The sequence below is a fragment of the Grus americana genome, chromosome Z, assembly GCF_028858705.1.
Source record: "Grus americana isolate bGruAme1 chromosome Z, bGruAme1.mat, whole genome shotgun sequence".
Classification (NCBI taxonomy): Eukaryota; Metazoa; Chordata; class Aves; order Gruiformes; family Gruidae; genus Grus; species Grus americana.
In genome coordinates this window covers 26,425,221-26,438,000 of record NC_072891.1, presented here as the reverse complement: position 1 = coordinate 26,438,000, position 12,780 = coordinate 26,425,221, and the positions used below count along the sequence as shown (strand labels likewise).

General features: G+C 38.1%; 1 protein-coding gene across 1 annotated transcript in view; it reads right to left on the bottom strand.

Moving 5' to 3' along the window:
• The window catches only part of DMGDH (dimethylglycine dehydrogenase), a 49,839-nt gene extending 37,109 nt beyond the window's left edge, over positions 1-12,730 (bottom strand). Inside the window, exons 1-5 of the mRNA XM_054811053.1 lie at positions 12,542-12,730; positions 10,607-10,772; positions 3,529-3,627; positions 2,067-2,231; positions 1,409-1,613 (exon numbers count right to left, since the gene is read on the bottom strand). Of these exons, the coding sequence (XP_054667028.1) occupies positions 1,409-1,613; positions 2,067-2,231; positions 3,529-3,627; positions 10,607-10,772; positions 12,542-12,663 (757 nt within the window). The 5' untranslated portion in view covers positions 12,664-12,730. The remainder of the gene's footprint in view (positions 1-1,408; positions 1,614-2,066; positions 2,232-3,528; positions 3,628-10,606; positions 10,773-12,541) is intronic.
• Between the last annotated feature and the right edge of the window lie 50 nt (positions 12,731-12,780).

Below are 12,780 nucleotides of genomic sequence, written 5' to 3'. Positions count from 1 at the left end.
TTAATGAACCATCTCAGATCCCTTTCTGCTATCCCTCTCTATGGTGTCATCCTCACTGTTGCCATCCCCACAGTCCCTCCTGGTTTGAGCTTCCTTATTTAGCAAGTCCTATAGCACATAAGTGTTCCACTTGCTGCCAGTGCTCCCAACCACCTCCAGGAACCTTTCCCAAGCATTTCACTCTCCCAATTTATTGCTCTTCCAGTACTACTCACTCATAATTCCAGTTGTCAGCCATGGGTATTCTATCCATCAACAAGAAGAGTCTCTGTCTCACTACTTCATTTTATCTGCTTTGCACTAGAAATATATGCTTTTTTCTTTTCCACTGCACAGATGTAAAAAAGGAATTATAAAGACATATCCTTGCTCTCAGTTCACTTGCCCATCTGAGCAAGAAGATTATTAGTGAAGTCTGATTATTCACTGAGGTAGGATGTATGAAAGACTCATGCCCTAAAAATGCAGGTATAATTCAGTTTGAGACAGTCTGCAAAAATTTCATCCAAATGGTAAATATTCAGCATGTTTTCAAACAATAAAAAAAAAGTCTTCCATAGGAAGCAGAAGGCACATTTCATATAGGAGCTGCCAATAGTTTCGCCAATAATATATTTTTCTATAACTTGTATAAAGCAGCATAAAATTAAGTTAAGTTTAGATTGAATGCAGGTTTTTAGACCTAACAACTTGTTTAGGAAAACAAATACAAATCCAAAGGACTTTTGCCCAAAAGCTCTTTGAAGCAGAAACATCAGTTTGGCTTCTTTAATGCAATGAAGAATAAAAATCGCATATGTAAATACAAGCTCCTTTGAGTTAGGAAATTTTTATTACATGAAAAAATGTACTGTTAAGCCAAGTGCATGTTTAAAATACTACTCAAAGGGCAACAAAAATCTTCTGTTTCAAGGATACATGGATAGAGTTAAATCTTAGAGAGATAATACTGAAATAGGCAGAGTTATCTTACTCGCTGCAAATCCTCGGTCTCTGAAAAAACAATGATGACATTTCTACTTCATTTGTACATCCCTTTTCCCTTCTTAAGTAGCTTCCATAAGATTCTAGAGGACAATATGCACAGACGGTAGCCTGTCTCTTCTACACAACTTACTGTAGATCAGTAAAGGTCTCTTCTGCTACTAAAATCTAACAAGATAGTCTGACTAGTGACTGCTGAAGACAAACCAGAAAGAAATATTATTAATGCCTAGTTAAGGACAATTAACATAAGAGCTAAATTTTCACAACTCTGTAAAGTAATATGTGCAAAGTACGTTTTTCCACAAACCAAGTAAATAGTCAAAAACATGTATTACTTATTCCTGTAATCCACACAGTTCAGTACAGATGCTCCATGTCAGCTAGTTTGTAAATCTGAGCAGTATATAAATGGTTACGTTACCTGCAGTATTCACAATTCTCTTTGCTTGAATTATTCCAAGTGGAGTTTCAACTTCCCATGTCCCATCTGATCGCGAGTTCAGATTAGTCACTTGAACGGGGTAATTTAGTTGGGCACCATATTTTCTGGCTCCTGCAGCCAAGGCCATAGTGAGAGAGTAGGGGTCAATGTGACCATCTCCAGGGTTATACAGGCCAGCTAAAACCTAAGTGGAGGTAAAATCCCACAAAATGAAGGAAATTAAAATTTCTCAAAATTAACTATTAAAAAAAACCCCAAACAACACTTTATTTTTTGAATATAGTAAACATTAAGGAGTCAAATTAAACAAAATTTCAAAATATATAATATAAGGCCTTCAGCTAGCCAGCCTAACAATGGTGTAAGGAAGTAAAATTGCTCAGTTCTCCCATGCAATACTTTAATATTATAATATTATATATATTATAATTAATAGTGTGCATACAGACATACTGACACACATTCAGTATGGACTAAAATGCATATGAGTCTGATTTTAGTTTATAATGTACGTTTTTTTCACTGAAAACCAAGAATTTATTGTACAATTTGTATAAACAGACCTTATGTCTACATAGCTGATAAACCGATATTTAATTACAATGGAAGTTATTTTTCATAAAATTAGGTTCTTTACCATATCCATGTTCAATAAGGGAAATAGCTCTTGTACTTTCTCAGGCGTGATTAGGTACTGCTCTGTTGGGTGCCAACCAGCACGAGTCATTTGGTACTTGAATTCATCTACCCTAGTGGGAGTTGAAGCAATTCTGATGCTGCCAGGCTGATGAAACCCCACAGCCTAAAAAAAAGAGCAAAAGTGAATTACTGAAAGAATCTTTACTTCTCTCCATAAATGCATCTTCCTATGCTATGGGAAGTCTACAGGAATTTTGCCACTAACATCACTGAAAAGAGATTCAAATAAGTTAGGTGCCCTTGGAGGAACAGTACTTGGATGTAAACTCCTAGAGAAAACAAAATTTTTGAAAAAGTTATCAAACTAACTTCCTAGGTTAATACATACTATCTTCAAAACAGTTGCAAAAATCTTTTATTGAATTTCATGATACTATTATTTGTGTTAAGATTTGATAAATATTTGAATTTATGCACTCATACACTTTCAAAAATAGAATCGGATACATCTCAAGAATATATGTGTAATAGTTTATATTAAAGTTCATAATTTTCTGTTGAGATGCTGCAAAATAAGTTGAACTGGCTAAGAACCTTTATTGACACAATTAATAACCACTTGCCTTTTTTTGTCTTTTTAATAAAGTAGAAATCCTTATATAGCTGGACACTGAATGCTCACTTTCTAGTATACACTATTTACTTCACCTTTTCTGTGTTAATTCACAAGACATTAATATGGCTGAATAAGTCTTTTAGTAGAACTCACAATGATAATATGCTGTAGTATCTAGCTGAGCAGTAGAATGAAGAAAAAAGCATTTTAGTACAATTATCAAGTTTGTAGACTAGTGCAGTGAGGATCATGAAACTTCTGCTGCTGTCTGAAGCAAGCACGAGTTTAGTAAATGAAATCTATATGGCTGAGTGGTGCCAGATAAAAAAGACAACCACTGTGTGTCTCTGCATACCCATTCCTGAAGTCACTAAATAAAAACATATCTCCGAAAGGGATGGGAGGAATTGCAGCAATCTTCTCAAGTACAGACAGCATCATATCAGATGGATTTTTAAGTGGACATGTTTAAAGCAGGAATGTATCATCATCAATCCATTCATTCCAGATCCTTGTTGCTATTTTAGCTCCTATACCAAGCTAAAGTTGAAGACTTTCATTCTGCTGAGCTTCTGAGATGTATGATGAAAACCACTTTTCTTAAACTTTAGAGGGATCTGAGAAATCATCTAAAATATTTAGTGACTAAGCACTAGACTATATGCAGGCAGGAGAATATATTTCAATAAAACGGGAGCTTTATGATAGTCATGAACACACATAATCAACTTGTCAATTCCAAACTTTTTTCTAAGACTATTCATAAGGTTAATGAATTAATCTGAATCTGAATTAATGATGAATTCATTATCTGAATTAATAATTACAAGGTTAAGGAGATTACCTGTCCAGTTTCTTCTTCCAGCTTTTCATAGAGTTTGATGCTGTAAGAATGGATTTTCTTCAGGTTTATTCCAGGATGAAAATAAGTAGTTAAACCAGCCTCAGATAAGAAATAGGAACAACAGAGATATGATTAGCAACGCAGTGTTTTCTTTCCCTCCTTCCAACTGTCATTCAAAAAGAAACTGTCAAGATACTGTAAAGAAAAGCAACACATGGATAGAGCCAACTGCTACGAAAATATAATCCTTTCCCTACTTATGCATTCTTGTTCTCTGCACACGTGTTTTTCCACCTGTCTCTTCTAATCAAATTTGTCAACCCATGATACTGTTGCAGTTGTTCTCTCCTATAGTTTCCTTTCTTCCTTAAATTATTCAGTTGTCAGTTTCAAATCTTTTGGAAGAGACACACCATCCTGTTACTGATCAACTAAATCAACTGATTGTCCTACTAAATCTCCTGTAGCCGGATCCTTTCCTTCTTGCAAATGGAGATGGGAGAGAAACCAAACCTTCACAAAGACCAGATCTTAACAAAAGTTATTACATTCCCGAGGTGTGAACAGCAGGGCTCTGGAAGTCAATATTATTCTGTTCTCAACAGTTGTCTTACATGGCAGTTGAAGAGCAATTGCTGCATTTCAGAGTAGCTTAAGAAATTACTATATGTATTTTGCACATCATTTTACTAGGTCTGACTTTAGAAAGCTGTCAAACCCTTTTGGGTTCCTGCAAAGGTAAAATCAAGAAGTTACTACAGCCTCTTCTATGTTTAAGGAAACTGTTTACCTGCCTACAGGAGACAGCTGCATTATTCTAACGATATTCATAACTGTAGACATTAGCACTTAAAAAAAGCAGAGTTAAAGTGTTACTGAAGTTAAGCATATGTCTTTGTATCTCCTGAATTTGATATCTCACTAAAACCCTTCTTCCAAGTGAGACAACAGAAATGCCAGATTAGCTTAGGTTGTCAAACTAAGTAACTACAATTATTTAAATATTTTGTATATATAGTGCATATTTTACTAACTAAATAGATCTTATGCATAGATGAAGGTTGCTTCAATTAAGGGAGGTAGACACCAGAGTCCACCTTTGAGTTCACTGCCATTCTGAGAAAAAAAACAGCAGGAAATCTAAGGGTGAAAAGTAACACATTTTAGAAGTAGACATTTTAAAGTAGAGTTTTCATAGTTTCCTTCTAAGTTGCCTAGTATGCACATACATTAACTACACTTGATTTTAGCTTGTCAGCTCTGTTCTGTGCTATGTAGTTTAGAGCTTTAACTTTTAAAGCTAGTGGAATAACTGTATACATATGAATAACAAAAGCAAGATTTAGTGGTCTTTAAAGATCTATTTTAATTCAAACTAATTTAATTATGCTAAGAACCTATTAAACATTACACTTCTCTACAAATAACATCAACATATATTGCATGAATTAGATCACACATCTTCATTTTTTGAAACCGTGGTCTCTTCTGACCCATCTTTCTTAGTGCAACTTCACATTTAAGACCTGATCTTTTCCCTCAGAAACAATTAGCTTCAAATTGCTCTTAGCAAATGGCTTACACTCACATAAAATGTCCCTCAAAAACCATAAATCATACCCACTGCCTGAGATGACAGGTACTCAGTATCTTCAGAGCAAGAGTGCAAGTGTCTGGCAATACTGAATGTATGTCTTTAGCCACAGTGTTAAGTTTTTGCTACCTTTCTTTGTGAGGATTTTATCTTTCTGATATCTTAAAGTTTATACATAATATCATAGTGTACCACATGAGTGAAATGCCAAAATAAACCAATGGAAAAATAAGCAAAATTAATAATCTACCAGTATCATATTTTTCAGTTATGCCTGTATTTTATTCATAAATTTGGCTCTACTTCCCTAAGTATGTTTGGTATTGTTCATTACCTCAACAATCTAAGTTTAAAAAGTGATCACACACATCTGTAGGAGGAAGAAAACCACATTAAGCACAAAGCAGGCACACTGAATTCAGGAAGTCCCCAGGCTAGATTAATAGTGTGGAAGAATATTACTTGTCCTTTTCTTATTATCTTTTCAGATCACCATCATACTGGACACTGCTGCAGACTAGATATTTGACTAAATGCGGGTTTACATTGTTGTTAACACATTTATTTTAATTACCTCACACTAAAGCCCAGGGCTGTTTCACTGCAGAATTTGTAATTAAAACTTGCTTGTTTCTTAAAAAATAAGTCCTAATGACCTTTTTTCTGTGTATACAGAATAAAGAAATAAATTAGGCATTGAAATGTTTACATTTCCTTAGCCATTTACAATACCCTATGAGAATTAATTTACTTATACCTGCAAATTGTGTCATTTCATATTATTTTTGCTGTCTTCTTTTATTTGTGTAAACATTTGCTGGTCTTTTGTTATGTTTCCAAATGTAGAAATATATTTTCCAGATGTAGGGAAATTCCAGTTTAGTGGTCACTGTTAGTGGAGTCATTTTGAACCAAACGAACAACAAATTACTTACAGGTCATCTATAAACCCATATAGATTCAAGAGAATTTAATTGCAGGAATTCCATCAAAACTTCTCTCTCTAACATTTTGAAGTGAATAAAAGAATTTTAAACACATTTGATGCCTTTTGGCTTCAGATAACGAATGTTCCTGGTTTCAGGAGTGCAGTTGGGAGGCAACTATAACCTGACTGGACTATATAAAAATTAAGATCAAAACATAATTATAATAAAATAAACAGATTGAATGGGACCTCAGGAGGTCTCTATCCAACCTCAAAGCAGGGCCAGCTACGAGATCAGGCCAGATTGCCCAAGATTTTCTCCAGCCTGGTCTTGAAATCTCCAAGGACAGAGACTACACTACTTCCCTGGCCAAGTACAGGACTTTGCCTTTGCCCTTGTTAAATGTCATAAAGTTCCTGTCCTTTCATCCCTCCAGCCTGTCTACGTCCCTCAGCAATGGCATCCATGCCCTTGAGTGCATTGACTGGTCCCCCCAGTTTGGCGTCAACTGCAAAATTGACAAGCGTGTACTTCGTCACCTACTCCAGATCATTGATAAAGATACTAAACAGGATGGGTGCCAGTACAGACCTCTGGGACAGTCCACTTGTTTCTGGCCCTTGGGTAGAATATGACCGATTAATCGCTACCCTCTGAGCCCAACCATCCAAACAGGCTTTTAACCATCTAGTTGTCCTGCCATACAGAACATAACATCCTCAGTTGAATACATTAATATTATGGGAGACAGTGTCTGAAGTCTTGCTAAAATTCATGTAAGTGACATCAACTGCTCTCCCCTTGTCTGCAGTCATTTTATCATAGAAGACAATCAGGTTTAGTCATACATCATTTATGCTTCACAGATCTATGCTGACTGTTCCCAATCACCTTTTTTCTCCTTCATGGGCCCAGAAATATGATCTGACACTCGCTCCATGATTTTCGCAAGAATCGAAGTATGGCTGCCCTTTAGCTCCCTTGCTTGTCCCTTTGGCTTTTTGTAAAGATGCATACATATGCCCTTCTCCAAACATTGGGCATCTCCCCCATCTGCACAGTCTTTCAAAGGTGAATGCAAAGCATTCTTGCATCCAGCCCATCTGGTCCAATATATGTGCATGAGCCAAGTTCTTCCAGTAATCCTTGTCTTGATCCTCATCCACTGTTGGTAGTTCCTCTTCTCCCTGAACCCTGCTCAGGCTTCTGTGCCCTAAGAAACCTTGTCAGTGAAAACTCAGGCAAAGAATGCATTGAGTACTTCAGCCTTACCAGTGTACAGTGACTAAATTACCTACCTCATTCAGCAACGGTCCTGCATTTTCCTTGTTCAGCCTTTTACTACTAATACAGCAGTACAAGCTCTTCTTGATGCCTTTAATGTTCCTTGGAAACCTTAACTCTAGTTGTGCTTTGGCTTTCCTAACATCCCCTTTACATGCCCACGCAATTTTTCTAAATTATCCCTTCATAGCCTTTTCCTGGTTCCACCTGCTGTATATCACAGTTTTGCTCCGGAACTCAGTCATGAGCTCCCTGACTGGCCCAGCTGGCCTCCCAATATGTGGTCCAGGGTGGACCGTTCCTGTATTTGAAGGATAGTTGCTCTAGGTTTTGCTCTATTTTTGTAAAACTGAGACTTTGTTGTAGGTGAACGTGATCTGGGAAAATAATTTTAAGAATGGCCACTTTGCTATGAGAATTGACACAGTGATTTTAAGGCGGTTTTATAGTTTAAATTTTAATTTGTTGAAATGTTCATGTATCAGTTTTCTTCTATTCCAATCTGTTTCAGATTTTATACTAACTCCATTTATTAAATTAGCATTCTGGAAGAAAATGGCACTAACACTCTTACCACCTATACTCTCTCTTCTTGCAAGTTTGACCAAGTTGTAACAAGTTTTTATTTGTCTTGTGCTGTGTTTTATTAACTATCAGCAGCAAAATCAATTGCAAGAAAGAGTATCACATAACAGAATGATACATTAAACATTTTCTTAGAAAACACCTTTCAAAAAAAAAAAAGGAACAACACGAAAAAATTATTTGCTTAGTGAGTTATATATCCCTTGTTCAGTCCCTAAGGCTTCAGTGATATTGTAAATGATCTGACCTGCAGAACAATACTGCTTCAAGAATTATTAAAGCCTAAGTCCTGACCTAATTTACACACATATAATAATGACTACTTTGTCATGGCTAGGTAAGTATAAGAATGAGCACTTGCTCTGTTATTTGTATCTTCTTATTACTGATAATATAAATATGTGCACACTTTCTGTGCTGTTTTAATTTAAATAAAATGAAAGTCAGCCAAATTTATCTCAGACCTGAGAAGTGGAAGAAAGTTTTGGCAGCACCACTAGCAGGAATATGATCTATATGAAACATGATCCTGAGCTCTGGCAGGATCTATTAGACTGTGAAAGAGGGAAAATGTGGTATAGTACAGCAACATCTGAACCAGACTTTCAACACTTGGAGCTGCAGGCAATATACTATGTGCCATTTCACATGCTAACTCTATGTGTAATTTTCATCTGTATCTAATATTGTATCACTGTGAGGAAACCACTGATAAACGCACAGCACATAGTATAATTAAGAACTCACAGTCACAGTTATGATCTTTCTCATAATCTGAACCATCAACTTTTTCATCTTCACAACACTCTCAGTTCAATGAAAAGAGACAGTATACATGTAGTTTACCTACTAGTTATCTATTTTTAACCTGTCCCATAACTAGATGTCTTGTTGTGTTAATCACATCAAATTCTGTTGCAGCAGGTGCCACAAAGCAGCCCTCTCAATAACCCAGTGCAGGCACTTTCTCTGCTGCGCTCCAGGACTCTACCTAGTTTTGAGACAGAATTCCTCACTCAGTGTTCCAGTTGCTGCATTGACTAAAAAGTAGGGGCAAAAATACTGGAGGGGTTGCTTTTACACAGTTATGAGCAGTAAGTTAGAGTGAGCGAGTATAACAAGAACAAAGGAAACATTTAGTAACAACCCTCCATTTATGATTTTGGTTTCTTATTCAATGAAGGGATTTTTATCATTTTTTACACAGTTACTGTTCTGTGTACGCATTGGGTATATAGAATGCAGTCTGTGCCTCACTCATATACTTGTCACAGTATTTCTTTGACCATTTCGTAGTTACAATTCAATACACAAGATGCATGATCTGATACTACACATGGTGTTGCTCTGTTCACTGAACTGCACCACCTGTGGTACAATTCTTTCTAAAAGAGACGTAATTACTGAGTTTGGTTTTTCCTAACTCTATACAGTGTGTTTTCTTTTGCTTTGTTTGTTGAAAAGCAAGTAAATGAAATATAAACCTACTTAAACATTTCAGGCAGTGATTTTTTCTAATTTCATTTGTTACTGTTATTCTCTCATAAAGCCCCATGCACACAAAACATCTGCACTAAGGTAAAGTATTTCAAACTTGAGACTTCCTCTCCTGGGAAAAGTATGAGTATACAAATAAAATATAATCCATCTGAGTCATCCTCCTCAATTTGTTCCTGAAAGGCACTCAGATACTATAGTTATAAAAGTACTGCATAAATGCTCTATTGTATTAATAGAGTAGTTCTAGAGACAGCAAACTGTTGGGGTTTTACTCTTTTGTATTGCTACACACACGGATAACATTCTGCCAACTTCAGCTGAGTGTAGTTGGAAATGAATGGAAAAAGCATCTATTATTGTCGCAAGCTTTATTTCATTTTGTTACACTACCTACTCCAGACATTGACATAGAAAATATGTAATTACATACATACATGTGCACCACCAGTACGTCCATGTGATTAGCATTATTATCCGAAGTGTCCCCACCCTGCCATTATTACATGTATGAGTTTTTAATTCTTTAGAGTACAGACAAACATTAAACCTAAAAAAAACCCCACAGTGTACAGTTGTTAGCTTTGCTCCTCCAAGATTTTCTGTAATGTCAGTGGTGGCAGGAAAGAAAGCTCTTGTCTCTATAAGAATCAATTGCTGGGACAGTGATACTCTCTGAGAACTGGATGCTGATGCTGCTTCTTGATTACTTCTTTTTCAGGATGGCACATAAAAAATAATTATACATACAATAATGCCAAATTTCACATTTCTGTTTTATGCATGATTGATAGTGCAACCACTCTCAATGAAAAAGTCTGCAGCACAAATTAGATTACCTTCTAAATAAAACCTTAAATTTAAAAAGTCTAAGTTAAACTAAAATTTAAAGTCTAAATCCAGTTAACTGACAAAAATATATAATAACACATCACCTTCCAGTAATTTCAAAATACAGTATTTGTCCCAATTTTTACAAATGAGAAAAGTGTACTATGGATAGCTGAACCAACTTTTCAAAACCTATACAGCAAATCTATAAAGAACTCAGAGCTAAAGTTCAGATCTATAAAATAACCAAGACAGTTAATTTCTGGAAAACCAGGGAATATAAAGGTAATGAAACTTCCATCACCTTTACGATAAACAAACTGCTGTTAATCTGAGAGATTAGCAAAACATTTCTTACTGCATGCCAAGTAGATCCTGCAGTGAGCTCAGATTTTTCTAGCAGAACAACATCCTTCAAGCCAGCCTTAGCCAAGTGATAGGCTAGACTCACACCAATGCAACCACCTCCGATGATCACTGTATCTGCTCTATCTTTCCCCAAGGAAGGAGATTGGGTTTCTTTCCTGGGGAAAAAAGAATTACTGACAGTTACAAAAAGACAATTGCACTTCTGTCCATCTTTTTTCTTTACATATAACTTGGTGCCTGCTTGGGAGTCTGAGTGAAACCTAACCTGTTCATGCTTACCTTCTTTCAAAGTAAATGCTCTTAAAGGGTCACATACATAAACAGTAGCATTACAAAAAGCAAAGCAAGTTTACTTTCACTCACAACTTTAAATCTTTGTTGGTCCAATATACCCTTCTATGTAGACCCTATTTTTCAATGAGAAACTGTACTCCCAAAATGACAGTGTCAAAACCTGACTTTTCAAAAGAGCTGTAGTATATGCAACACAAAGTCTTTAAAAATGTCTACTTAGTAAAGCTCCTTAAGAAATTTCTAAAGCCAGTGTCAGCAGACTACATCAGTCTGTGTTTCTGTTCATTAGCAATGAAACAATGTTTATTGTCATGTTCTATTTTAACACATTCTACTTTGCTGAAGTAAAAACATTATAGAAACAGGTTTTTGTCAATGGATCCCACCTGCTACTACATCACGCTACATTTTCATAACCACTTTAAGCCATCACAAACCAGAACTGCTGCCATAGGCAGCCCCATTCTCCTCCATCTTATCTGATTCTCCTCTCTACTGACGCATCCACAGACAGCCAAGAAGCAAGCCAGATCAGGAAATTTATCCAAAGTAAAAAAAGCCCTTTTTTTTGGATGTGAGACAAGGTAGGACCTCTTAGTACAGTAGCAGTACAGACTACTGTGAAACCATGGTATCTCTCCCTTCAGGACAGTTAATCAATACTCAATTTTATCTCCCCCCCCCCGCCCCCCCTTGTACATTTGCTTTTGCAACTTCTCTGGCAAAAGGCCTTCTAATGTGTAACTAGTCTTCCACCCATCCTTCACTCAGGAATCAAAGCTACTAGTTGTATGTCTTAAAAATGGAAATCTTATAATATATTTTAAATGCAAATGCAGGAGGAATACACACCATGCTTATTCACTATGTGTCAATGAATGAAAAGTAAAATAAATGGGAGCACTGGACACCACAAGTTTTCCGTATTTGGTGTACCACACATTTGCACGTGTTCTTTTTTGAGATTACATATTAATTTTTGCAAGTTAACAGTAAGCTGTTTAACAGCCAGATGCACAACACTTACACTGAATTTTGAGGCACAAATCAAGCTCAAGAGTGAAGGCTTTTCTCACGCTTCTTTTACACTGTGAATTTGAGACTTCCTCACCTGACTTTCAGCTCTTCTCAAAGCTTTTCTTTCAAACCCAGGAGCCTGGTAAGAATCTGGGGGTACCTTCCCTGTGAACTACACGGTTCACCCAGATGTTTGCTTGTGGCAGTTAAAGCAGGTGGTCATTTATCGCTCATTGATATGGCCCAGAAGACAGCAGAAGGGCTATCTCTATACCAGGTCAGCGGCTCACCCCGGGCTGGGTCGGGTCTTTAACGCAGAAATGCGCTAGGCGCAGGAGGAAAATGCACCTCCTACCCACAGGGAGAGGCCTTCGCAGCCCGGTGAACCCGTCCGGCAACTGGTGGAGCCCCGAAGGCCGGCAGAAGGAGCCCATTCTCCTTACCACCTTCCCCTCACAGCCACCGCCAGGCCGCTTTACCCTCGGGGGGCCGCGCCTTGAGGCGGCGCGGAGGCCACGCGCTGACAGCCGCGACCGTTAACGGCTCCTCTGCCCGCGCCCACCCACCGCCCCCCGCTCGCCAGGCACAGCCCGGCCCGCCGGCCCGCACTCACCGGCCCTGGGCACCCGCGCTGCCGCCGATGGGCCGCAGGGCAGCCGCGGCGAGGGGGTCGGGGGGGCCGCCGCGACGGGGGGGCCGCAGCCGCCGCAGGACTCCCCGCAGCACCGCGCTCATCCCTCACACAGCCCACCGGCAGCAGGGATGGAGAGCGCTGGCCCCCCGCCTCTCGCGACTCCGTCCCGTCCCGTCCCTGCCCCCGCCGAGGCCAGCCCTCGCGGAGGAGGGCGCCGG